General features: G+C 59.6%; 1 protein-coding gene across 16 annotated transcripts in view; it reads left to right on the top strand.

Moving 5' to 3' along the window:
• The window catches only part of MAD1L1 (mitotic arrest deficient 1 like 1), a 416,677-nt gene that overhangs the window by 314,063 nt on the left and 75,695 nt on the right, over nucleotides 1-26,919 (top strand). For 15 of the 16 annotated variants that reach the window (XM_026447217.1, XM_026447216.1, XM_026447218.1 and 12 more), the window contains one exon: nucleotides 21,181-21,371. In XM_026447217.1, the coding sequence (XP_026303002.1) occupies nucleotides 21,181-21,371 (191 nt within the window). Of the gene's footprint in view, nucleotides 1-21,180; nucleotides 21,372-21,998; nucleotides 22,587-26,919 lie in introns of those variants that run through there. The other variant, XM_026447215.1, reaches the window with a different exon arrangement.

The raw sequence follows: 26,919 nt of genomic DNA on the forward strand, positions 1-26,919 counted from the left end.
GCCAGGGCAGAAGAGTGCGGGATTCCCCGGGTGCCAGGGCAGAAGAGCGCAGGGTTCCCCGAGTGCCAGGACGGAAGAGCGCACGGTTGCCCGGGTGCCAGGGCGGAAGAGCATGGGATTCCCTGGGTGTCAGGACGGAAGAGAGCAGGGTTGCCCGGGTGCCAGGGCAGAAGAGGATGGAGACAGAGAGACAGAATTTCCCCCACTGCTTCTCAGGCTTCTCTTGACAAGCTGTGTGCATCTCATGCTCACTCCCAGGTTTTAGGGGTCCCCAAGTCCAAACTGGGTAGCACCAGGGCAAATACCCAATGTAACAGAAAACTCCAGCAAGCTTCAACCACAGACTGCAGAACTCACACAGTGTGAAACAGATTGTCTCATTAATCCTAGAGCCATTAAATAACTGAATCCACAATCAGAAGGCTTCCAAAAAAAGGATGTCTTCAGGCCCAGATGGTTTTCTGATGCATTCTACCAAAGACTTAAAGAAAACTTAGCACCAGTTCACCAAAACTCTCCCAGAAAACAGAAGAGGGAGCACTTCCCGACTCACTCCACGAAGCAAGCACTTACCCCAACTTCAAAACCAGTGACGAAACTGAAGAAAACCTAGTTTCTGTTTTCTGAGAGTGCAAGGCTGGATTGGTGTTGAGCGTCAGCTGGTGCAATCCATCACGCCTATGCGCCAAAAGGAAAAATTACGTGGCCAAACCAACGGATGCAGAAATGCATTCAACGAGGCCCAGCATGCATTCATGGGAAAACTCAGCAAACCAGGAGAAGCCAAGAACCCTCAAGCTTGCCGAAGAGCATCTGCAGGAACCGTGCAGCTCACTGCAGACCTGGCTGGTGAGGGACTGGGAAACGCCGAGTCAGGCAGAGGCCTTCTCTCTCACCGCCTTGGTCCATGTCCCAGAGCCCCAGATGGGCAGCAGGGTGAGGAGGTCGAAGGCACGTGGACTGGACAGGCAAGACCAACCCTTTTCCTCTTCACAGGTGGCATGATTGTGTCGAAAATCACAAGATAAAAACGAGTCGAGTGAGTTCACCAGGGATTTCTGTGTGTGAGTATTGCATCCTGCAACCTTGCTGAGCTCACTTTATGAGAAATATGTACGTGTGTCTGTGTAGTTCTGTAAATACTACACAATAGCAGCGCACATGTGGAAACTGAAGTTAAAAACGTGCCATTTCTGTTCACCCTCCCGAAGATGAAATCTGTAGGCATCACTAAGACCACAGCACGCTGACAATGGCAAGCTGCTGAGGCGAGGCGTGGGAGGTCTGCGTGAATGGAGACTGCCTTCGTGGCTCACGGGGTGCAGTGCAGTGAAGGCGTGGCGCCGCCAGGTCCACCTGCATGTCTCTCGCAGCTGGAAGCAGGGCACTCACCGCTGGGCTGGCGGTGCTAGCGGTTCTGGGTTCAGACCCCAGCCCACCCGCAGCCTGTGGCTCTCCAGGTCTGTAGCTGGCTGCTGGCTGCAGTCCCTCCGGGGTCAGAGCTGCCTCAGGGAGAGACAGGGCTGATCGGTTTCTTCATCTTTCCCAGAACCCGAACCCCTCGTCTCCTCTCTTATCTGTTAATTCCATTGCTTTTAAACTTAGAAAGTACTTTAGTGATTTGATAAATAATTCTATTTTCTTCTGGGCTCTTTGAGCTTATTTTTATATTTAAAGATTTAATCTACTTGAAACTTATTTTGGTGAATGGTATAAGGTCAGGATCTAAATTGATCTTTTTTCTAGATCACGAAACAATTGCCCTGGGACCATTTATCACAGAACCCTTTCTTCCCCGTAGATTTATGCCTTCGTCTTTATTAAAACTTATGCAAAATCGGGTCTGTGTTCAGATCTTTTGTTCCTTTTTATTTCAATTATCCTTTTTTTTCCCTTAAAGGTTTTTCTTACCTGTTTATTATTCTAAGTTAATTTTAGAATTATTTTGTCACAGCCAGGCACAGTGGCTCATGCCTACAATCCCAGCCCTGAGGCTGAGGCGGGTGGATCACCTGAGGTCGGGAGTTCAAGACCAGCCTGACCAACATGGTGAAACTCTGTCTCTACTAAAAACACAAAACGCCGGGCATGGCGGGAGGGTGTCTGTAGTCCCAGCTACAGGGACTATAGATGCTGAGGCAGGAGAATCGCTTGAACCCAGCGGGTGGAGGTTGCGGTAAGCCAAGATTGCACCACTGCACTCCATCCTGGGCAACAGAGCAAGACCCTGTCTCCAAAAAGAAAAAAAAGAATTACTCTGTCATGTTCAAGAAAAAGGCATCAAGGTTTTATTTTTTACTGAAATGACACCAAAGTTATAGGTTAATCTAGTAGAAGAATTTTTGGCTTTCCAGCGTCTGTGAGCAGAGAAGGGTGTCTCAGGCCGCCTCCCTGAGACCACCTCCCAGACACGCAGCGTGCTGGGGTTCCCTTTGCAGGCTCCAGTGTGCCACCTGGGCTGCCTTCTGCTGGGCGGGGGTCCTGAGTCCCCACTGTTGGCTCCAGGCCACCTCTCCGCCCTCTTCCCACCTCCCCGCCCTCTCTTTGGGTTGCCTGTCGTGTCGTCTCCAGGGCTCAGAGCCGAGCTTCGCAGGAGGAGCAGGGAACGTGAGTCTGCACCCTTTTCTGTCCGGACTGGATATCCCATGAATCTTTTATTCAGTCACTGAAGATTAGGGTTTTTCCTGTCAGTTTTTAAATGGATACAGTGTCCGTGCGACGTTACGGGGTGCGGGCGACACAGTTCCGTGCGTCGTTATGCTGTCTCCTAACGCTGCTGCAGCCCTGCTGTGTGCCCTCCTGGGGACCTCCGTGTCACTGGTGCTCTATAAGCATTGGGTGGGCCAGAGGAGGAGTGTGAATAAGGCTGCCTCTGCCCTCCCACTCTGGGCACTTTGCAACTTCAGCTCCCTCCCCAGAGTCATCTGCAGTTTCTTTTTGTGGATCGAAGTTACATTTCAGTTCCAAAGCAGAGTTGCTCCTGAGCTGGTGGAGGAGTGGCTGCCACACACTGTCAGCTGTTCTGGCCGTGAGCTGCTCCGGGGTCCCAGCTCTGCAGCAGCAGCCATGTGACCTCGGGCTCAACTCTCTCAGCTCTGACATGTGGCGCACTCCAGTCACAGTCATTGTGGAGGGTGTGTGTATAGCATGGCCAGCGCTGGCCCGTGATGTGTGCTCAGCGTGATGGGATTGGTGGTGATGGTGGCTGTGGCCTGAGCCCATTGGCGTGGGCCTATGCAGGAGCCCATTTGGTAGAAGCTGAGCCAGGCTCGTGGGTAGAGAAACGAAAGTGGCTCCCAGTGAACCTGTTCCCCAGTGAGGTCCTCCCTTTGTGTGGTAGGTCCCCAGCGAGGACTGCAGGCTTGACTGTACAGTTCTGCCTTCAATGCCAGGCAGGACCCCCTGCACCAGGTCAGGGAGAGAAGGCAGAGGAGACCTTGCAGACCACAGGTTTTCCTGGCTCCAACACACTGTGTGGGCATCTGAGGCCAGGGCAGCCGTGTTGGACGGCCTGGGAGCCTGAGGTCAGAAGGCTTGGATGGAAGTCCGGCTCCACACCATAACAGCTGGGGGTCTGGGTGGGCCCTTTTCTCTCTGCATCTCAGCTTCCCCATCTGAGAAACGGGACCGCCGGCCCAGGTCCTCTGGCAGTTGTGAGCATCTGTCTCCGCACCGAGGGTGAGCGTGACAGGCGGACGATCTCTGCAGACTCTGAATGGTGGGAGGAGTCCCTGTCCTTGCTGGGGAGAGGCCAGATCACGGCAGCCTGGGCCTGAGGGAACTGCCCTGCTGGCGAGAGCCGCCAGAGCCTGGGGTGACCCAGAGACAGGACAGGTGTTGGAAGGATCAGCACCCCTGCCCTGCCACGTGCTCTTACCCTGTGTGCTCAAGAGGCGCCCTGTAGAGAGGGGAGGGAGGGGAGGGATCGCTGGAGCCAGGAGTAGCCACAGCACCAGTCACCCTGGGGCCAGGAGCTGTGGTCTCCTGTGGTCTCCTTAGATGGGCCCAAGTGCAGTCCAGGAGGGGCAGTGGTCTCACAGCACAGTGGCTTTGCCGAAGGCTGGCTGGCGCTCCAGTTACCACGCCCTGGGCGCTTCTCTCCACGCTGTTTGTTTGTTCTTGGTGTCAGGTAATAAAGGGCAGCCCCATTAATTAGGCGTGTAACTAGAGCTGTAAAGGAATTGTGATATAACCACAGGGTTTGCAGGTGAGCAGGGCAGAGGAAGGGTACCGCCTGCTGTGCTGCGCACACCCAGCCAGCTGCCTACAAACAGATTCTCCCTGGACTGGGTGCCCCCCGTGCCTTGAGCCCAGCCTGGGCCTCAGAGCTCCCAGGCAGCGCGGAGGGCTGAAGCACCATCCCCAGTGGCGCAACTGCGGTTGAGTGTTGGAAACGTGCTCGGGAGTCCAAGACGGAGCCGAGGGAGGATTCAGATAGACGCTCCCAGAACCAGGTTTTGCAGCAGCAATGAGAAGTCAGCAGAGGTGTGGGGAGGGGACTGCCCTGGGGCTGGGCTCCCAGGGCCGGGACACAGGTGGGCCTCACTGTAGCCGGGTCACTGACCAGGCAGGGGCGGTTCCCACTGGGCCACCGTGGGGCGTCTGGGCTCCGTCCTGAGGGTCACAGAGAGCTGAGCTGCAGAGGCATTCTCTCCGTGTGGAAGGTGGCCTGGCTGCAGAGTGGAGCACGGTCTGGGGCAGGCTGAGTCGGGTGCTGGCCGTGGACTGGGTGGAGGCGCTGGTCTGCGAGGTGGGGTGTGATATGTGGGCCTAGAATTCAGGTTGTAGGGACACAGTGCTGCCTGGGCCTCTCCCCAGCCCACATCGAGTCTGCGGGGCTCTGGGCTGAAGGCTGAACCGCAGGGTGGGGCCTGTTGCAACAGAGTCAGGGACACCCTCCATCCCCGCCAGCCCTTCTCTCTGCTGCTCTGGGGCTTTGTCATCCTGGGGAACCGGAGAGGGTGAGAGTGTGCCTGGCACAGCCAGGTGGCCCCACCCTTCCTGCTGTGTCTGGCAGAAGTGTCCAGGATGCCTTCTCTGTCCTGGCTGCGCACAGCCACACGGTCTGTGCCCCGGGCAGCATGTGCTGGCCACAGGGACTGCTGAGCCCTCTTGCTTGTGCTACGGTCCCAGCCGCAGCAAGCAGCTCTGTCGCCGCTTCACCCTTCTCCTCTCCTCTTTCTTTCTGGCATGTCTGTAAACTTTGCTGGTAACTCAAGCCAAGTACCCACTTAGGGATTTCTTCACAGTTGCATTTAAACCTGATTGAAGTGAAAGCTCTTCAGTGCCTGACACATCCAACAGGCGCTTCCCCTGAGCCCTGGCCAGGCAGTGCTGAGGGCGGGGAGGGGCGGCGCCGCTGGGAGCTCTGGCTGTTTGGAGGGAAGGAGCGCCCTTCACCTGGGGTGGGTACCCAGCCCTGTCTTGGCCCCTGTGTCCTTATCTCTGGTTGAGGGTGTGGCCCCTCCTGCCTCAGGCTGGCATGAGGCTCCTGTGAGCACAGCCCATGTGGGCGGGGCTGGGTGGCCTGCGTGCTTGGTGGGCAGCTGAGCGGGAGGCCCACGTGCTGGCGGTGCAGGGCGGGTGGCTCCATGCCGCGGCTCCGTCGCTGGAGCCTGGCGCCAAGCCCACGCTGTTCTGTCCACGTGTGTTCTGAGCACTGCCTGGATGCCCAGCCCTGGGGGCACATGGTTGGAGGGAACTGGGCGCCTGGTCCAGGGAGGGGAGCCAACCTGCCTCTGCCCTGAGGCGGGCTGTGGGCATCCTCGTCCCGGAAAAGCAGGAGGAAAACCGCAGTGGGGAGTGGAGCACATTACTGTTGAACGATGCTATGACGACGGGAGGACGCCCGAGAAGCTGTGTCTTCCGCCAGCCCCAGCCTCGGTGCTTGCTGGCTCGGGAAATGCGCCAGGGTCGCGCATGGGAGGCGAGTGGGGGTGCTCTGGCTATTCGTGCAGTGGAGCTCCTGGGATCCCAGCCTGGCCCCACCGTGGGATCGGGACTACTGTCCTTTCTACGCGTGAGGGAAGGGAGCTGCAGGGAGACCACAAGACACCCACAGCGTGGGACAGGACATGAACTCATCGTCCCGCCAGTGACCATCCCCTGGGCCTGGCCTGAGCAGCTGCTGACTCCCACACGGGGCCTGGAGGGTATGCGTAGTCTGAGGAGCTGTCTTAGTGGAGTCCCTTCCTCGAGGGCTCACTCTCCACGGGGCATGTCTCCCAGGCCCACCCCCCGACCGTCGCCATGCCGTGGCGTGTGTCTTGCTCCTCTCTATATATCGCCAGCGTGCTCCCCCCCCCGTGCCATGCCATGGATCTTGTTCCTCTCTCTATACCACCAGCGTGCTGCCGCCCCCGTGCCATGGCGTGGGTCTTGCTCCTCTCTCTGTACCGCTGAGTGTGCTGCCTTGCATGGACGGACCACATTTCACTCATCCATTCCTCAGCTGAGGGACGTCTGGGTGGTTCCACTTTTTGGCTGTCGTGAATCATGCTGTGGACGTTGTGGACGTTTGGTTACAAGTCTTTGTGTGGATATGCTGTTCATTTCTCCAGGCAAGAGAGGAATTTCCAGGCTCTAGGGAGGAGAGGAGCTGCCAGGTTCTGAGAGGAGCTGCCTTACGGTTTCCAAGGTGGCTTCACACCTTTGCATGTCCCACGTGAGGCTCCTGGGGCCCCACACCCTCCCGGCGTTGGCAGCGTCTGTCTTTCTGACCACGGCCCCACTGGTGGGTGTGAAGTGTGGGGGGGGGGGGTGCCTGCACTTCCTCACAGGTGAGGATGATGGGCACTGACGCAGCTTGTTAGCCACTCCTAGGTCATCTTCGGCAAAATACCTACTTAAATCCCTGCCCTTTTTTGACTGGATTGTCATCTGATCACTTTCTTTTTTTTTTTTTTTTTTGGGGACGGAGTCTCACTCTGTCACCCAGGCTGGAGTGCAGTGGCCGGATCTCAGCTCACTGCAAGCTCCGCCTCCCGGGTTCACGCCATTCTCCTGCCTCAGCCTCCCGAGTAGCTGGGACTACAGGCGCCTGCCACCTCGCCCGGCTAGTTTTTTGTATTTTTCAGTAGACACGGGGTTTCACCGTGTTAGCTGGGATGGTCTCGATCTCCTGACCTCGTGATCCGCCCTTCTTGGCCTCCCAAAATGCTGGGATTACAGGCTTGAGCTACCGTGCCCGGCCGGTCTGATCACTTTCTTAATGCTTTCTTTTGATAAGCAAAGTTTTAAATCTTGCTGAAGTGCAATGCGTCACCTTTTCCTGTGGGAGTGTTGGTGGCTGTGCTTTGTCCCGAGACTTGCCAGCTGACCCCAGTGTTGCAATCGCCTTAGACCAAGCCCCTTATCCCGCTGGTTTTGTGCGTGGCGTGAGGAGGGATCTACCTCGCACCATCCCCGTGTGGACATTGGGTCATTCTGGCGCTGCGGGTTGAAAAGACTTTTCTTTCCCCACGGAGTTGCTTTCACTTGTGTTTTGAAAAGCACCCGACGCTGAACATGTCAGTCTGGCCGTCTTCTGTGCCAGCGATGCGCCTGCTTGTCCCCTCAGCAGTCCCACGCAGCCGGCCATCGGCCCTTTCCTGACTGTGAGACTTGGAGCCGGACAGCGTGCGTCCTCCAGCCCGCCTTGGAAGACCACTCCACATACGTCCTGCGTTGGCCTGCCAGGGCCTTCCTCATTGCCCCTGACCGTCCTCAGCACGTACTGACTCAGCAGCTCTGCCCTCACCGTTTCCTGGCCCTGCAGCTTTCTGTCCCGGGAAGCGTGCGGCTTTTCTCCTGAGTCTGCCCCAGGTCTGCTTCCCAGCAAGGTGCTGCTAGGACGCCTTTTCAGACCGCAGCCCTCCCGGTCCCAGCTCCCCGCCCCACTTTGCTGTGGTTCTCTGTAGCACTTCCACCCCGAGGTGCTACTGTTGCACCTAGTTGATTTTTTATCTGTCTCCCTAGTTGGAAAGCAGCATCCATTAGGGCAGGGGGTTAATCTGTGTGTCCATATTGTGCCCTCAGGGCCTGGGGTGATGCCAGGCACCCAGTACCTCTCCACACGTACCTCTGAGTGAATGAATAGCTGAGCAGTGTTTCTCAGGACCCTGGCACCAGGGTTGCTCCCAGTGAGATCCCAGTCCCTGCTGCTCTGTGGCCCAGCAGGGAGGGCTCAGCTCTGGAAAACCGGGGACGCATACTATCCTTTGATGCCGCCGCATGAGGCTCCTATTGCTGCCACGACAAACCAGCACTGACTGAGTTACCAACACAGCGGGGCCGGCGCGGCACTCACGCCTGTCCTCCCAGCGCTTTGGGAGGCCGAGGTGCAGGGGATTGCCCGAGGCTGGGCTTGAGACCAGCCTGGACAGCATAGCGAGACCTCATTTCTAAAAAAAATTAACCAGGTGTGGTAGCGCCTGCCTGTAGTCCCAGCTACTCTGCAGGCTGAGGCAGGACGATGGCTGGAGCCTGGGAGGTCAAGGCTGCAGTGAGCTATGATCGCACCACTGTTCTCTACCCTGGGCAACAGAGCGAGACCTTGTCTCAAAAAACAAAAAACAAAACCCAAAAACTCAACACGATGTGGTCTTAGGTTCTGGAGGTCACACGTCTCCCGGGGCTAAAGGCCAGGGTTCATCAGGACCTGTTCATTTTGGAGGCTCTGGGGAGAATCCACATCCGGCCTTTTCTGGCTCCCAGAGACACCCACGTGCCTTGGCACACAGCCTTTCCTCCACCCTCGGAGCCGGAGCACACATCTTCAGATCTTTAGCCAACTCTCCTGCCTCCCTTTCTGACGTGTGGAGATCCATGTGATTGTAGTGGGCCACCAGGATAATGCAGGAACATCCGCCATCTCACCATCCCTGCCCTGGACACATCTGCAGAGTCCCTTTCCATGTGTGTTCCTGGGGGCTAGGCATAGCCACCGCCTCCTGATACATGTGTGGTCTCCCACCGCCCATCACAGTGCCATCTCCTCCTTCCGACTCCCAGGTCCTGAGGCCTCCAGGCCAGCACTGGCCAGGCGGGGGCTGAGAAGAGCCAGCAAGGCCGCGTGGCAGAGTGGAGAGTATGCCCCCCGTTGTGGGGTCAGGCCTGGGCCCTGGACGTGGTGCCTGAGCTTGCAGGAGACGTGGGCAGGCACGCTGTGAGGGAGACCTGCCCATGCCGCCCTGGGAGCACGTCTCCCCTCTCCTCCCCCTGCATGGTGTCCAGCAGGATGTGGTGTGTGCTCCCTCCAGCGTGTCCGCCCAGAGCTCCAAGCAGGGCCCAGGAGGAATGTGAGGAGGCGTGACTGAGTCTGTGGCATTTCCTGCAGAGTTCTTCTCATCAGGGTGAAGTCTGTGTGGCAGAGGCAGCCAGGGAGCCTCCCCTCCACTCCCCGCGGAATCCAGACAGCCTGCAGTGCAGCCCCGGCGGCTCCGCTGTGTCCTCAACCAGCTGCTTCCCTCTCAGCCTCAGTGTTGTCCTGGGGGAGAGGCCACTGGGGGCTGCTCTCCCTCCCTGCATAGCCGCTGTCAATCATGAAACCCTCATGGTGTCAGCCGAGGGCTCCCCCTCCCCTCCACCCCTATAGCCAGAGCGCCCTGCGAGGTCCTGGGTTGCTGACCCCACACCAACCACCGGGACGCCAGGGCCATCTCCAGGACGGGGGAGAGCAAGGGACCTGGCTGCCGCTCCAGGTCCTAGAAGGTAAAGCCTTTGGTCTCAGAGAGCCTCCCCCGACAGTTCCCGCTCCCTTCGCTTGCTTCTCCAGGCTGGGCGTGCACCCGCGGATTCCTCCTCACGCAGAGCCTGCCCTGATGGGCCCCCCACCCCACACCACCCCGGGCCCCTCCTTCGGGTGGAGTGCTCCTGAGCACTCGGGTCCTCGCTGTGCCACCCCGCCTGGAACCCTGCTCCTCGCCCCGCTCCTTCCAGAGCCCTCTCTCTGGCTGCTCCGATTACCAGAGCAGTTTGTGTCCCCTTCCCAAGTCTCCTGCCATCTGAAGAGCTCATTACATCCGGAATCCGAGGCCTCGCTGCCTACGTTAGCAGGCTTTCATAGACTGCCACGTCTCAAAAAGAGGAAAAGAGCCAGGAGATTTAAAATTCTCGTCTTGCCACAGATTGACTCGAAAATGACCCAGTCAATAAAAGATGAGCTCTGGAAAGGCTTCCCTCTTCTCAAAGAGGGCTCGCCTGCCGGGGGGCTGAGGCTCTGCAAGCCTCTGTGGGAAATTAATAATGCATGCGGCTTGCAAAGCGGCCAGAGCCCATGCAGCCCCCGTCCCCACATCTCCCAGGACCTCGCCACTGCCACCCCAGGCCTCTCTCCACGGGCCTGCTGCTGGGCATGTTCCTGGAAGGAAGCTTCCAGAAACAGATGAGGTGGCCGTGTTCTGTGGTCACAGCTTGGCTCAGCTGTGATGTCGCCATGGTGCAGTGCTCCCTCTGGAGTGTTTCTGGCTCTGGGAGGTGCGTGCGCGATGGACTCCCTGCCTGCACAGGGGCCCTGGCTGTGAGCCTGTGAGGCTGGGTCTGCCTGGAGCCAGTGGGATGAGAGGGAAGTGCTCTGAAGACCGTTCCCCCACTGGTGCAGGGACAGGAGGCACAGGGTTCCGGTGGCTCTGATATATCGGCTGCAGGGACTGCAGCCCTGCCTGTGCCAGGAGGAGCCACGACAGGATGGGCGCCCCTTGCCCTCCTTGGGCTGGCATCTCCGCGCAGGGCCTGGGACCTCTGCAGTAGCTACCAGTTCTCATCTCTCCTGGTGCCTGCACCTGCCTTACCTCATTCTAATAGGAAGAGTCACATCTGACCCCAGCCGCTTCCTTTTACCAGAGCTTCTCAGCTCGTGTTCCCGAAAAGGAGAGATTAAGTTGTCCTTTTGAGCCAAGACATGCCCCATTTGCTGTCCGTCTCTCAGATGGCCATCCTTCAGCCAGTCAGCGGGGCTGACCGTGCGGTTCCCACCGCCAGCACATGCAGAGCTGGCTGGTTCTGGGCTCTGTACCCACACGCAGGGCCTCTGCTGCCATCTGGGCCCCTGCCACCGCAGTGTTCCCCACTTCAGGGTTTCGGGTCAGGAGGAAACTTATCCCGACAGCCCCCTGTGCTCCTGCAGACTTCCCGGTTTGGCCATGGTTCCCGTCAGCCCCCCAGACCCCGGCCAAGTGTCCGAGGGGATGTGGAGCCCAGCCCTTTCCCACCACTTCTGCCCTGCAGCTGCATGGAGGGCCAGGTTGAACAGCTGAGGCCCAGCCCCTGCCTTCAGGCAGCTCACACAGCGAGGGAGGTGGCCCTGCCCAGGTGGCCGCAGCTAGAAAGGCATGTGCGTGCACCAGAGGTACAGACCCAGTCCAGGGAAGAGGGACAGGATGCCCCAGAGGGGCCTCATCTGGATCTGACGCTGGACTGGAGAGGGTCAAGACGCCCCAGAGGGGCCTCATCTGGAGGTGCTGCCGGACTGGGGAGGGTCGGGACGCCCCAGAGGGGCCTCATCTAGAAGCTGCAGCGGCAGCCAGGCCCCTTGCCCTCCCCGGTCCTGGAGGTGGCCCTGGCGTCCCGGGGGTTGGTGTGGGGTCAGCAACCCAGGACCTCGCAGGGCGCTCTGGCTGTAGGGATGGAGGGGAGGAGCCCTCGGCTGACACCATGAGGGTTTCATGATTGACAGCTGCTATGCAGGGAGGGAGAGCAGCCCCCAGTGGCCTCTCCCCCAGGACAAAACTGAGGCTGAGAGGGAAGCAGCTGGTTGAGGACACAGCGGAGCCGCCGGGGCTGCACTGCAGGCTGTCTGGATTCCGCGGGGAGTGAAGGGGAGGCTGACGCCGGACTAGGGAGGGTTGGGACGCCGAAGAGGGGCCTCACCTGGAGGTGATGACGAACTCAGATACTCATGAACTCTAGGGAGAAAGCAAATGTGGGGTGCCCAGAGGATCCCCAGTGGGGGTGGCCCAGGGAGGCATTTCTGAACTGAAGCCTAAATGACCAATGGAGGCAGTTGCTCAGCCGCCAGGGCGGTGCTCAGCGTGGGCTCCAGCTTTGGCCCCGCGGCCTGGTGCCTGGCGGTGCTTGAGGGGTCCCTCAACAGTGCTGGTGTTGTAGAGGTGGCCCTGTGCTGACGCGTCGGACAGCTGCTGTGACCAGCCCTCCCTATAGTCCTGGTGCCAGGGTGGCTTCTCTGCTGTTGGCCAGAGGCTATGGAGCTGGATCCTGGCCTCCTGCAGGCATCTCCATGTCCATCCAGCAGGTGCCACATCCCCCACATATGCGGGGTGTCTGGAGAATCACTGACACCGGGGCCAATGTCCCTCCTGCCAAGGTTCCGCTGGGCCTCTGCTGCCAAAAGACCCCATGGGGGCTGTGGAGCCTGGTGCCGGGGGGGGGCTGTCCCTTGGGGTTCAGCTGCTCTGTTCTCGGTGGTGGGGGAGGAGTCTTCTCCAAATATGATATCCGCGCCCGCCCGTCACCCCGGGACTCTCCCATCCCGTAATCTGGTGGGCTGTAATTGCTGGTGTCTTTTCACATCATTTTGTGCCAGGTGACAAGCTGCTTGCTGGAGTGAGTCGTTAATCACACAGAGGTGCCCTGTTTGAAAGCTGCACAGCTCACCCAGGCAGCGCCTGCCAGGCGGCCGGCCTATGAGTGGCTCCTCTGTGTGGAATTCCAGGGCGACTGTCTCCTCACTGGTGCAGAGTGTGCGATTTCTGCCCAGCAGGAGGACTCGTGGCTCGTCACGGAGGCTGCGTCTCAAGGGCCCTCTGGCACCAGCAGAGTTGAGGCCACCATCTTCTTGAGGCAGCAGCAGGCCCTGGCTGGCAGGAGGTGGCGTCCCTTCCTCCTGTTGCCAAAGCCAGTTCCTGGGGACCCGTGATGTCAGCCAGCCACTCAGGCTGGTCTCCGGGAATTTGGATTTGGGGCAGGCAGGCAGTCCCTGAGATGAGCCGAGTGGTGTGCTACGGGCCGTGCTGGGGTATGGTTCTCACGGTGTGACATCCTGGGGGCCCCCAGCCAGCCCGTAGGTGCATCCCCACCTCCTACAGTCTCTTGCAGAGCCAGCCGGGACCCGGATACAAATCCCACAGCCATAACCACTGCAGCGCCCCATGCCCATGGCTGCTAATAAAATTGCATCAATATTTGATGCCTAATTATTAAATATTTAAAAATGTAAAACTGAAATAGTTTAGAAGTTTGCAAGACATGAATGATTCAGTCCCAGGAAGCATGGCTCGGCATTGGGCCTGGGCAGGACCGGGGCTGCCAGTGCCTGCCAGGGCCCAGAGTGCTCGCTGCAGGGACACTCGGGCGGCTCACCCAGCCCTGGACCTCGACTGGCTTCCTGTGTCCACAGTGTGCAGGGGATCCTTGGTCATCTCTCATTGAGGTCAGGCCTGGGCCTAATGTGGAGACCCATGCGTCACCCACTAGTAAGCCACCCCAGTACCAGGCACCTTCAGAGGCTGGTCCCGCTGCTCCCAGTCCAGGCATGTTCCCTCCTGCCTTGTGTTCCCAGTGGCACCGAGCGTCTGAGAGTCATCTCTGACCTGTCAGACCCGTCCGTCCCAGAGGGAAGATATGGAGATGCCAATGCTGGCAGCTTCCCAGCAGCAGTCTGGCAGGACCCCCTGGGGCTGCTGCTCATGCCAGGTGCCCAGCCGCCGCCGGGGAGATGTCTAATGAGAGAGACAGGAAATAGATGCTTCGGGGAGCCAGGCTGTGGCGGGGGGTCATGAGAGAAACGCATGCTGGGGGAGTTTCCTAACGTTGAGAACAGAGACACAGCTCCGCCACCTCCAGGGAGTGAGAACCAGTCACTTGTAAAAGACCAGAAGTCAGAACAGCCTCAGGCTTCTCTACAGCAGCACCGAGCACTTGAGACCGGAGGGCGATGCCTTCAGCACTGAAGGAGAGGCCGGGTGTGGGGCTCACACCTGTCATCCCAACACGGTGGGAGGCCAAGGCGGGAGGAACACTTGAGGCCCGCAGGTCAACACCAGCCTGGGCAACATAGAAAGACCCTAAAGATATTTATATATTAGCCCAACGTGGTGGTGTGCTCCTGTGGCCCCAGCTACTCAGGAGGCTATGGTGGGAGGATTGCTTGAGCCCAGGAGGTCAAGGCTACAGAGAGCTACAGTCATGCCACTGCATTCCAGCCTGGGTGACAGAGTGAAACCCTGTCTCAAAAAGACAAACACACACAACTCAAAGCAGGGTATACACGGCCTGGAATTCTGCATCTGGCCAAATTACCCATCAGCCCTGAAGGTGAGGTGGAGATGTCTTCAGCTGTGCAGGGTTCCAGGTGATGTTCCCTGTCCACGTCATCAGGGACCTGCTGAAGGGTGTGGTTGTGAGAGTTAGGGGGCAACTGCAACCCCAAGCCAGGTAGCCCACAGCTCCGGCTGCAGCAGCGGGGACAGACTTGCTGGGCATGTCATGCTGGAATCCCAACCTTTGAGCTGGGAAAGGTGCTGTGCGTTGGGACCGTAATGTGGACAAATGTCCTGCCTGGCCACCCGTGTCCGCCAAGAGCCTTCATCTCACCCTTGCAGGGTGGCCCTGGCCAGGCTCACTCCTGAGCTCTGGGGCCACAGGCCGCCGCCTCCTGGGGACTCTGTGCCACACTCTGGGGGGGTCGGGGCGGTCACCCTGTCTCTCCAGTCAGTCCGGACCACGCTCGGGTAATCTTCTGGGCGTCCTTGCGGCCCAGACCACACCGTCCCGTCACTCCACACCTGGACTCAGGCCCACCGCTCAGATCCCGCACCGAGCACCTGTGACACCCGTAGACGGCCGAGTGGTTGTTGACGGCACAGGAATGTGTTTTATGAGGAACATGTTATTGCCAAGAGGGTTTTCGCCTCCACTGTCTTACTGACCCGGGGGCAGGTGACGTTAGCCCCGCTCCCGCCACACCCAGGGAGGAAAGGGGGCTCAGAGAGGTGAGGTGACTTGTCTGTGAACACACAGGCAGCGTGTGGCGCCTGGAATCACTCCCTTCCTCCTGGCCACGTGGCAGCGTCAGCAGTGGGGCCGGGCCTGCGCCAAGTAGAGTTATCCTCCTGGCTTGGCCTGGGCCTCAGGGGCTGTTTTGTTTAATGGTGAAATATTAGTCCCTTTTTGTGGGTTGTTTAAAGCCTGAAAATCCCAACATGGGTTAACTGTATTTTATTCACTATTTAGAAAGAAAAATGGCTCTGCCCTGAGTCCCCAAAGGAAAATTTCAAAAACTGCGTCCACTTCCTAAACCGAGCGTTGCTGTGGAGTCTGGGACTTGGGGTCCTCGGTGGCAGCTGTGCAGGGCCCGGACCCAGGCCAGCTCCTCACTGGGGCACCTGTCCAGGTCAGGGACAGGAGCTGGGGAACCGTGGGACAGGGGCAAGGTGGTGGCAGTGGGGAGATATTGGGGGTGGGGGCACGGCAAGGGCTGAGCAGCTGGGAGCTGCTCTGAGGCCATAGGTACCCTCACCGTCCCCTCACAGGCTGAAGGCCTGGAGGCTGCATGCTCTCACAGCGACCCTGTTAGCCACAGCGGGGATGGGAGTGGAGGCTTGCAGGCGGGGCTGTGGCACAGCCTCTCTTGGGCCTGCCTTGATTTTAATGGCTTTTCTTCTGAGGCCATGGAAAGGCTGTGTGTTCAGGGATGAACATGGGTGTTCAGGGACAGATGCACACGTGTTCGGGGATAAATGAACGTTCAGCAGTGGGCGCATGTGTCCCGTCCGCTGTGTGTGTGCTTGCTCGTGGTTAAGCTGACTGTGAAGCTTGCTCAGGGACAGGAGCTCAGGGCTGTAGGGGATGGCGGCTTCACTCACCTGCGTGTTCAGCATGCGCCTGGCACGCACTTCCACGTTCCAGGTTCTCAGGAGTGATAGTGACACACAGGCCTGGCCCAGCCCACCTGAGCTCAGAGTGCACCGCAGGGAAAGAGCCTGAGGCCCAGGCATCTGAAACAGCTCTGTGGGCGCCACAGTCCACGCCCTGCAGGAAAAGAGTATGCGGAGAACAGGAGCCAGAAGCTGGAGCAATGGAGAAGCCAGGTGCAGGAGAGGCAGCTGGGGAAGGGAGCGTGGCTCAGGGCCTGGGGTGGGGCTGGGACCAGGTCAGGCCAGGGCCAGATGCAGCTGCCGCAACTGCCAGGCCAGGCACCCAGCAGGGCATGAATACCCTGGGAGAGAGCCCTGCCCCAGCTCGAGTCTTGCTGCGGAAGCGTGGAGATCTGTCTGCCTGGACGGGGACTGGACGGATTAGTGGGAGTGGTGTCAGCCCAGAGAACTAAGCCCAGCCTAGGAAGCGGCTGCTTGGGGCTCAGGGACCCTGTGGAAGCAACAGGGCTGGCGTCTCTTCCTACTGTGGGGTCTTCCCACGTGGGCCAGCTGCCTCAGCTGTGCAGGGGCCGGCCTCCTCGGAGCAGAGCTGCCCGGTGCCTGTGGGTGCCTGCAGGTGCTTGGTAAACAGCTAGGCCCAGGCTCCTTTTTTTTTTTTTTTTCCATTGCACTCCAGGCTGGAGTGCAGTGGCGTGACCTTAGCTCACTACAGCCTCTGCCTGCCAGGCTCAAGTGATTCTCCTGCCTCAGCCTCCCGAGTAGCTAGGATTACAGGTGTGTGCCACTACACCCAGCTAGTTTTTGTATTTTTAGTAGAGACAGGGTTTCACAATGTTGGCCAGGATGGTTTCGAACTCCTGACCTCAGATAATGCACCTGCTTCAGCCTCCCAAATGCTGGGATTCCAGGTGTGAGTCACCGTGCCCAGCCCCAGGCTGCTCTTAAAATCATCCCAGGACACAGATGGGGGTCAGGCCGGCCTCACGGGAGAGGTCCCAGAGGGAGGTCACAGAGCCCAGGCCCACAGAGCTGGGGGGGTGCCGGGTCCCCTTCCACTGCAGGACATGCAGCAAGGCTGGAACCTGGGGCAGGGTTCCCCGCACCCTGAGGCTCACATAGCCCGCCCAGCCTGGTTCAGCATGGGTATAGCTCAGGCTCCGGGGAAGGGCGGAAGTGGGTAGGCAGTGCCCTGGGGCTGCACTCCGGAGATCTGTTGGTACCTTGGAAAGTTCTCTGCTTGTTGTCGTCTGCATGTGCCCGGTAACACTGGAAGGAGTAAAGAGGATGTAGAGAAAAGTACTGCGTTTTCCTTTTCCCTCCTTCTGAAAGGCCTGGGCCCTGGCATCTCTGTCCCCATCCCCGTGGGCCACAGCTGTGTGCTGGCGCTCCCTGCCCTGCCAAGGTAGAAGCATTCTCCATGTTTCAGGCTGTGAACTGGGCCTCTTGAGATACGTGCTGTAAATGCTCCTTTATCCTGACATCCCGCCCTCAGTGCTGTAAAGCCTCTCTTCCCCACTAGCTAGCCTTTACGTAATGGAGCACAATTTATTTTTATTCTGTCCTCTTCACAACTGCTTCCTGTGATTCCAGGAGGAGGCAGGTGTGGGGCTAAGGTGGTGAGGGGGTAGCTATTCAGGCACCAGCGTCGTGGATGCCTTTGGCCCCCTGCAACACCCCACTGGGCCAGGCCCTGGGCAGCTGCCGCCGCTGCTTCCTCTCTGACTCGCACTTGAACACCTGCTGTTCTCCTTCCTCTCTTGCCCCTCACCGAGGCCTTGAGAGCCCATCAGCACGAGGCCTGTGCCCCTGCATGCCTGCAGGGTGGTAGCAGGTACCTCCTGAGGTAGCAGGGGTCCCAGGGGTGTGGAGGAGGGGCCCGAGGAGGGCCAGCGTCCAGGCAGAGGGGAGCTGCTGCTTCCTCGGCAGGTGCTCTTGCTCCGTGTGGCCAGAGTTCAACATCCCCCGGCAGGGAAGGCGGGAGCCAGGGCTGTGGGTGGGCTGGGCTCGGCTCAGGGCCTCCTTGCGGTTTGGCTCTAAGCCTGGGATGACCCTGGAGGCCAGCAGGGAGGCCTAAAAGCCTTGGTGAGGCCACCCCCGAGAGCAGGGCTACAGAGCTGGGCTCCATCCCTGAGCACCCCTGGCACCGCAGGCCTTGAGCACACAGCAGGTTGGGCTGGGCGGGGGACGGGGGCCTGGAGTGCTGCAGGCCGCACCACTGCCTCGCCTCAGCCCATGCACTGCTGTCACAGGTCGGGCCTGAGAACAGCCTGGGCGGTGCCTCTGTGGTCCCAGGGCCAGGGTCGGGCACAGGGCTGTCGCCTCTCACCCTGGGGGTCTCTGCCACTGGTTTCTGGGGTCTCTGAGAGGAGCTTGCCCAGGATCCAGGTCCACAGAACGCAGTCCAGAGGAACCCCGGGCTCCTGGTTCACTTGGGAGGAGATCACGTGGAGCAACCAGCAAGAAAGCGATGACATCTCCGAGACGGAAAACCCATCTTTTATTTATTTTATCCAAACCATTGTGTGAATTATTCATTCACGTTTATGTAAGCCACTGAATTACAGGGATAAAGGGGGGTCAGAACGCTGGCTTGATCTGCCCCAAGCTGAACCGACTCCGTCGAGGCAGCCTTATCTGGAGGATGGACGCTTCCCTACCCAGACTGGAGACCGGGGTCAGGGCCCCCTCGCTTCCGAGGGTCTGTGTGGCATGGAGGATGGACCCTTCCCCTCCAGGGCCCTGGGCTTGGCTGTCAGAGGACGAGAGTGGCCCCAGGAGTGAATGTGGCGGCCCCTGCTGCTCCCAGCCACGTGGGTGGTGGTCTCGCCTCTGAGAGGGGGCCCCACACACCACCTTCCTCACCCTGGGACCTCATGCCAACCTGCCATGGGTGGGCCATGCAGCCCGGAGCCCCGGAGCTCCCAGAGGTCTGTGAGCGGCACAGGCGGCTTTGAGGTCTATCGAAAAACAGGGCTCTTTCCTCCTCCAAGGTCAGGCTGCATTTATTACCAAAATCTAATTCTTCCCCTTTGGACGTCTGAGATCTATCAAAGGCAGCATGGGCCGTGTTAGGGTGAAATATGGCCTCTGAAACATGGTCTCTGCGTTCTTCCTTCCGCACATGGGAACTCCTGCTACCGACAGCCCCGTCTTCAGGAGGATCAGCCGAGGGACGCAGGGAAGAATATTGGGGTCAGAGCTGCCAATTAACCTTCAGATTTCATGGCCTGATTCATCAAGGGCCCCGGGCCTCTTCCTGCCAGAGGGGCGGGGCTGTGGAATAACAACGTCCCCCAGGGCCGTCTTTGCCGGCGTCGGAGGGTGGAGGCCAGGTTGGGGCGAGGGCCGAATCAGTGCCGATGCTGCCATCCCACAGGTGGACGGGCACCAGGGCCCCTCTGCTGACAGGCCCGCGGTGGTACAGGCCCCGTCTCCTCCCAGTCCCTGACATCCGGATGCCACTAACAGGAGCCCTGCACTGCTGCTCCTTCCAGAACCCATGGCAGGCAGCGCCCTTGCTCTCGCAGCCAAGCGGCGAATCTCTGTGAGCCTGAGTGTCCTCGGGTGTGAATTGGGGATTGGATCGTGTTCGTAGCTGTCACAGCCAGGCGGTGAGTGCATCTGCACATGGAACGGGCTGCTCGACTGAGCTCACGCCGTCGAGGGTGCCCAGCGACCCTGCATTCTCGGCAGTGGCCTCCAGTGCGTGATCTGGCCTACCGCCTCTGAAGGCAGCTGCCTGCCTGTGTCCGTGTTGCAGACAGAGGACCTGGGAGATGGGGTGAAGGGGTAGGTTCGGGGTCACAGGTCAAGGAGGCAGAGCCGAGCTGGACCCGCGGCCCCTCCCACATTCTCCGTCTTCCTCTGTAGACTTGAGGGCTTCTCGTTTGCACTTGGCTCCCCTGTCCCTGATCATCTCCAGGAAGCAACCTGGACTGCATCGTCTGCCTTAAACTGGCCCATCAGAGCCTCTTCTGGCTGCTGTGCACAAACTCCCCGGCAGCCCCTCTCTCACTCGCTGTGACCTGGCCAACAGGCACTCACACATGTACCTTTCCTCACACTCCCCCAGAGTGGGCTGTGGGGACTCCCCCACACCTGTCCTGGGGCCTTCAGACTCATCTCTAACTCAGGACCAGCCTTCCCCCGGGCACTGCCTGGGGTTGGAACCCTTGTTCTCTCCAATCCTGTGGCTGTGGTTGACTTTAATGTCCTCTTTCTCAGCCCAGCTAGGGAGCTGACCATCCTGTGCCTGGATGTGGGTGCCTACACCAGTCCTGTGATTCAGTCCCTCATAGTGGAGGGAGGCTGGCAGCTGGCCCAGCTCCTGTGACCTGCAGGATAGGGTCCAGCGGGCTCCCGGCCCCGCCTGGAGCCGTCCCAGGCCCCTGGAGGGCTCCACAGCGCCAGCTCCAGACAGCACTGCTGGGAAGCACCCGGCCTAGGGGACGCCTCTGTGTGCGTCTAAGTGGAGCCAGTCCTAAGAATTAACGGTGGGGATAAATCGAGGTTTAATTACTTGGAAGGCTTTTCGGGTGAGAAGATTCATGATAATCACTGTTATCCTCCTGATGGCTCTGCTCAGTAGTTCCTCCCCAAGCAACCGTAAACCCTGGCGGCGAGGGGCGGGGCACGGCACTGTACCCTGAATGGTCACTTAGAGCCATGTTGAGGACAGTGGGCCTGGGGGTGCCGGCTCTCGTCTCACGAGTGGCCTGGCCTCAGAGGTGGCTGGCAGGTAAAGCCCCGGGGCTTTCGTAGGACATTCAGTAGGACCCGGAATGTCCAGGTGGCTTCCTGCCTGCCTGCCTGTTTCTCGGTGCTGGCTCCTGCGGGAAAGGCGTCCAACCCCAGAAAGGACCCAGGCAGCAGCCTGGGAACAGATGGTCAGCATCGCTGGGTGGTGTGGCGGCCCAGGCCTTCACTCTGGGACCCACATCCTCAGCAGCAGCTACTCTTCAGGTGCTCGCCTAAGTCGCTGGAGAGTTGGGGCAGGTGCGCCCCTGAGTCATGCCTGATCCTGTGGGCTTCCTGGCAGTGACCAGGTGGCTCCAGGTGCTGTCATTCTGTTGGCTGAGGGCTGGTCCCTCCCGGGCTGCTTGTAGTCTGGCTCTCAGAGTTACCGTTCTGAATGCAGTAACTTTATTATCACCACCACCAGAGGATCAGCCTTTATCAGCTCACCCCTCACTCTCGTTCTCTTCTGTGTGCCAATGGAGGCTGGCTGGTGTGACACGGGGGCCTCCTGTGTCTCTGGGCAGCCGCCACTCCCGCCTGTACTCAGCTTCCTCCCTGCCCTGGCCGCTCCTGGTTCCCCACCCCTCCGGCGGGGTGCTGCATTCACTGTCTCCTTCTCTCCCTCCCGCAGAGCTGAAGAAGCAGGTGGAGAGCGCCGAGCTGAAGAACCAGCGGCTCAAGGAGGTTTTCCAGACCAAGATCCAGGAGTTCCGCAAGGCCTGCTACACGCTCACCGGCTACCAGATCGACATCACCACGGAGAACCAGTACCGGCTGACTTCGCTGTATGCCGAGCACCCGGGCGACTGCCTCATCTTCAAGGTGGGTCCTGTGTGTGACTGCCCTCTAGCTCTCTGTCTCCTCTCACGGGGACATCCGACCGTAGCCCTCGGCAAAGGAGCAGCTTTGCGAAGGGGATGGTGTGGAGGGCCAGGCGGGAAGGAGGTACACTGGGCTATCCTGAGGCTTCACCTCCTGAGGCTTCACCCCCTGAGGCTTCTCAGCCTTGGGCCAACCCTATGTGGCTTTGCAGCCCTGGACTCCGTGGGTGTGGAAGGCCGTGGGCCGCTCCCTTGACTTTCTCAGCCTCTGTCTGTCGCAACTTGGGCTTCGTTCCATAAGGGCTGTGGCCGCAGGCGTGTGTCAGTGTGTTCAGCGGCAGCAGCACCTGGGGAGGACTGAAGTCCACGTGGGGCCGGGGCAGGGGCGCCTTCTAAGCCGCCAGGCTGCACGGCGGGACAGCAGCCAGAGGCCAGCACGAGGCGAGGCAGACAGACTAGAAGAGGAAAGGAGAGCCGGCCGCATCTCCACACCCTCGTCCTGTGAGCCAGCAGGCGCTCTTCTGGTTTGCTGGTGAAGCAGGACTGGGTCCACCGTTGTGGACATGAAGAGTCCTTGGGTGAGCAGGGTCTGGTAGCAGAAATCGAGGTGTTACATGTTGACCCTCAGGGTGGAGGTGGCCCCACGTGGACCTCCAGCAGCTGGAAACCCGGGGTGACAACGGCTTGTTCATCACTGCCCCAGTGAGCTAACCTGCCGTTTGTGAAGATGGTGCCGTTGGCCTGGCGTGGCATTGTGGCCCTGGTGAGGCCTCGCAGCCCCGTCTTGGCATGTGGCTGCTTCAGGAAGGTTGGAGGGGGCGGTGGCTGTGGGAGATCAGGACGGGCAGAGACGGGCCCCACCTGGGACTGCTATGGTCTGGAACGGGCGTCTAAACCGCCTGCAGTCTGCAGCCTCTGCGCGTCTTTATAGAACCGAAAACCAACTTTGATTTGCATAAAAGCTGTACCCAGTGCGGCCTACGCATGTCCGCCAGCCTCTCACAGCAGCGAGCCGCTGCCTGTCTGATTCAGCCTTAACCTGACTGTTGCTCCTCCTCCTGCACAACCCGCCTGTCTTCACAGCCTGCGCCGCTCTGGGGCCCTGCGCCGGGCTTGCTCTGCGTTCCTTCTGGATTTCCTGCTTCTCAGATCACATTCATCCATTTCCGCACTCATGCAAGTCTCAAACGTTTGAATAATAAAAACACACCAAGTCTTTAAATAAGCTATCAGAAATGTACTTCTTCGCTTTTGTATAATTCTGTATACTTTGAATAATTCACAGAGGTGTTTAATGCATTATAGAAATTCCGTGGGTTTTGAAAATGATTAGTACTAATAAAGGCGTATCCCGAACCGTCATCACTTAACACACCACCGGTTACATCAACATGTACAAATTAAGGGGCGGCGTTTCCCCGGATCCCTGCGTGTGCTGTAGTTGAAGCGATGATCTTAGGAAGACCAACTCCAGCGGAACCTTGGGGCACCCTCCACAGTGTTTTCTATTTAGAGTGTCGGAAATTCCAAAGAGGGAAGCAAGCCAGTCGTCATCCTCCCGCGAAAGGCAGCCGCCGTCCCGCTTTGCTGTGTTCCCTTTTGGTGTTCTATACCTAGGCACGTATGTAGGCATGTTCATTTACACCTGGGAACTCAGGATCCTGGGGTTCCATTGTGTGTGCTCCTGTGTTACTTTTAAAAAACCCCGTTAGCAAGTAGTTCCTTGGCCCCTGTCAGCCCTGTGCGGGCTTCTGAAGCGCACCCCTGCCCGGTGTCCTCAGGTTTGCTGGACACCAGGTCCCTCCCCGTCATACCCCCAAGCATGGGCCCTGTCGCTCTCCCTGCTCGAGCCAGCATCTCAGCTCCCTTGGCCCTCATCTCGCCCCCAGGACCCCGGCCATGGCAGGATGTTGAGAGAAGGCTTGGGCCGGCCTCAGCTTGCCAGTGGCCGGACCTTCAGCCCCCACAGCCTGGGCGGGACCTTCAGCCCCCGTGGTCTGTGCGGGAACCCCTGCCCTCCTCCCTGCCTTGGAGCCCTCTTAGCCCCCAGGCTCCTGAGGTCAGGGAGAGGCAGGAAGGGGGCCCCAGGAGGAGGAGGCAGGCAGCAGAGAGCCCAGGAGCTGGCCAGCTCACCAGTCCTGCTCGCCCCAGGCCTAAAGGACACACAGTGTACAGGAGGCCTGGCTCGCCCTGAGGAGCCGCGGTTCCTTCAGGGATCTAGCCTGGGCCCTGTAGCTCTTGCCGGGTGTCCCGCCTCCCTTCCTAGACCCTTGTGATCTGGAGCCTTGGCACCCTCCTAGGCCACCCTCTCACTGCCCATCCTCCAGCCCTTGCTGTTCCTTCTTTCCAGTGGCAGGCCTGGCCTGACCTGACCTTGTGAACCACAGCCTGTCCTGGCTCAAGGCCTGCATGAATACGTCTTTGCAGGCCCTGTGAGGGCTGGCTGTGCTGGGTCAGGAGCCACGGAGCTGAGGCAGCCGCCTCCGGAAGGGCAGACGGGCCACTGGGCCAGCGCTCCACCAGCAAGGCCTGGTGCCCACAGTGGCCCTGCTCCCCACCCTCCTGGCCGCCCACTATGCCTGGCACTTCACCAGCAAGGCCTGGTGCCCACAGTGGCCCTGCTCCCCACCCTCCTGGCCGCCCACTATGCCTGGCACTCCACCAGCAAGGCCTGGTGCCCACAGTGGCCCTGCTCCCCACCCTACCGGCCGCCCACCACGCCTGCTCTGGGCCCTGTCCCGGGGGCTTGCACAGGTGGACGGTGTCAGGGAACGAGGTTGCTTTCAGCTTACCCGCTTTCCCCGTGTGTGACATGCACTGTGTTTTCATGCTTGAAGCTCACAGGATCGGGGAGATTAAGAAAAGGATGGAAGGGCTTTACAAGTTGGTGTTTGCAGGCAGGGCTGAGCGCTCCGGGGTGGGCCTGGCAGGGGCATCTCTGGGCAACCCAGGCCAGGGGGCTGACTGAGGTGAGCGTGTGGGCTGGTGCCCAAGCACAGGTGTTGCCAGCGGGGTGCCGGCTGGGCCTCTGCCTCGTCTGTAAAGCAGGCACAGTTACGTCTGACCCGCAGGAGTAAGTGGGGCCACGTTCCTGGCACTCCCGTCATGGGTGCCGAGACCCCACCTTGGTCCATCCTTTTCATTTCTGAGCAGTGAAGTCCCCGCAGGCAGAAGCTGCCAACTTGTGCCTGCGTTTCTCCCTGGAACCCCAGCACCAAGGCCCACTGGCTCCGTCCTCTTCACCTGGGCCCAGCTCGCTTGTAGACACCTTCTCCAGGAAGCACTCTTGGGTTCCTCAGACGTGGGACCCCTTCTTCTGCTGGCTCCCCTCCTAGAACACCTGCCACTTTGTGTTTTTCCTGACGGGCAACTGCCAGAAGTTTTATTCTGTTGGGTTAGTTGTCCCTTGAGGGTCCCCAGGGAGCCTAAGCTTGCCCCTCCTGTGTTTCTCCCCCACTGCTGGGTGCCTGGTTTTTAAAGATGCTTCTTGCTCCATTTCTCTCCCAGGCTTCCTTTCACAGCCTCTTTCCCCTGGCCTCACCCAACCCCACCCTCTCCTCCTGCTCTTCCTCCTCCCTCTCCGTTCCTCCTCCCACTCCACATTCTCTCCTGCCCAGCCCATGTGCCCTGCTGGCAGCTGTGCCCAGCACCCCACTCGCCCCCTCCCCTCTTTGAAGGGCTGGGGCCTCCCAGACCTTCCTGCGCCCCATCTGATTGACGTGGAGGGATCTCCTGCTCGAAGGATCTGGGCCTCTAGAGCATGTTCATGAGGGCCGACACTGGACACACACCTCACCTCCCCGAGTCTCAGTCTCCTCACCTGTTGAGTGGAAGTAACTGCGGCTCACTTCAGAGGCTGTAGGAGGCGAGTCTCATAAGTGTCACCTGTAGAGCGATCATGTTGCACCAGGATCCCTGTTGGCTAGTTCAGCTCCAGCCCATGGTGCACCCGTGCTTCTCCCAGAGCTGTGATCCTGCAACCCTGCCTGCCATCCCCAGAACCACAGGATAGCTCTGCTGGCCCTCGCTCAGTGTCCTGGTCCCTGCAGACCCTCTGGACGACCTGCAGCGCTCGAGCTTTCAAAGGCTCCCTGTGAGCCTACTTCCCGAGTCCTCTGAGCTGCCCTTCATTGGGTGAGGCCGTCGGCCTCCTGAGAAATCCTCCCCCTTGGGTGCCAAGAGCTGCCGAGTCCTCTGGCAGGAGCTCTGACCAGGAGACTAGCGTTGGTCCTGCCCCATCCACCTGTCATTCCTGCCTCCTTTGTACCCAGGACACCAAGCTTGGTGACAGGAGAGGCACTTGTGCTGTTCATGGCTGCCCCACGCCCCCAGCTCGGGGCCTGGCTTATGGAGAGGGCACTCTAGGGCTCTGCCAGACAGACAGAAAAACAGGTTCCAGGGGAGAAAAAGGGAAGAGATAAACAGCGAACAGATAGCAGCCAACCTGTAGGGCCAGGGCTCATGTTGGCACCTCTGCCTGCAGATGGTCACTGACTCGTCGGGGCCATGCAGCGGTGGCCCCGGTCTCCATTGTCCAGAGGAGAGATAAGAGACACTCTGGAGTCACCTTGTCCTGGCCAGCTCCTGACCCTGGTGTGCAGCCTTGGCGAGGCCACTGTGCTCCCGTGAGACTCAGTTTCCCTGTCTCATGAGGAACGTGGTCTGGGTGCTCCCTGGGGGCCCTGACCCTGGTCTCCTGGCTTCAGAAAGGCACCCCCAGGGCACTGAGCATTACGAGGTGCACCCAGAAGGGTCTGCCCCGAGCTGCCCAGGATGGTCTGCCCCGAGCTGCCCTCCAGAGATAGGGCCACGGAGGGCAGAGGCCAGTGTGGGAGGGCAGGGAGAGCAGGGAGATAGGCCCCCTGCCCCGCCCCACCCCACCTAGGAGCTGGCATACGTGGCTTCTGTGTTCCTGAGAGATCTCGCCAAACCCCAGCCTCCTGGCCACGTCATTCATTTTATCTGATTTTACCCCAAATGATTCTTCAGGCAGAAAGGGGGCTGCAGACGGAGTTAGAAATAGCCAAGCCTGTTTCCAGTCGAGCGGGTTCCACAGATGTGTGCTGGGATAATTGAGGGTTTGCCACACCGTCCCCCGCCGCTTTGCCGAGGAGAACAGGGCTTCCCATCCCAGCAAGGACCAAGCCTCTTGTTGCCGCGTGGGTGGAGGGAGCTGCCTGCCCGGGCTGCCGTTTGGGGGAAAGGCAGGCAAATCTCAGCTCCAGCTCTTCCCAGCGGGAACCTGCTGCCTCTGCTCCTCTCCCTCCCGAGAGGAGACAGAGATTCCAGAGTCCCTAGATCTTCTGGGAAGGCCATACCCTGCCTGGGCCTGGAGGGAGGGAGGCTCAGCTCCTAGTCTCTCCATCCTGGCTGCACTCCTCCCAGTGGTTCTCACGGAATTCTCCCCACCTCCCTTTTCCCCTCTTCTCAAGACCCAGGGAAGGAAGCCTCCTTGATGGTAAGAAGTGGATTGACCAGGCCAGGGGCACGGAGCAAATGCAGTTTGGGGCAAAACCGTGAACTTCTGGGGTCCGGGAGACACACTGGTT

This window comes from Piliocolobus tephrosceles, chromosome 8 (genome assembly GCF_002776525.5).
Source record: "Piliocolobus tephrosceles isolate RC106 chromosome 8, ASM277652v3, whole genome shotgun sequence".
In the NCBI taxonomy this organism is placed as follows: Eukaryota; Metazoa; Chordata; class Mammalia; order Primates; family Cercopithecidae; genus Piliocolobus; species Piliocolobus tephrosceles.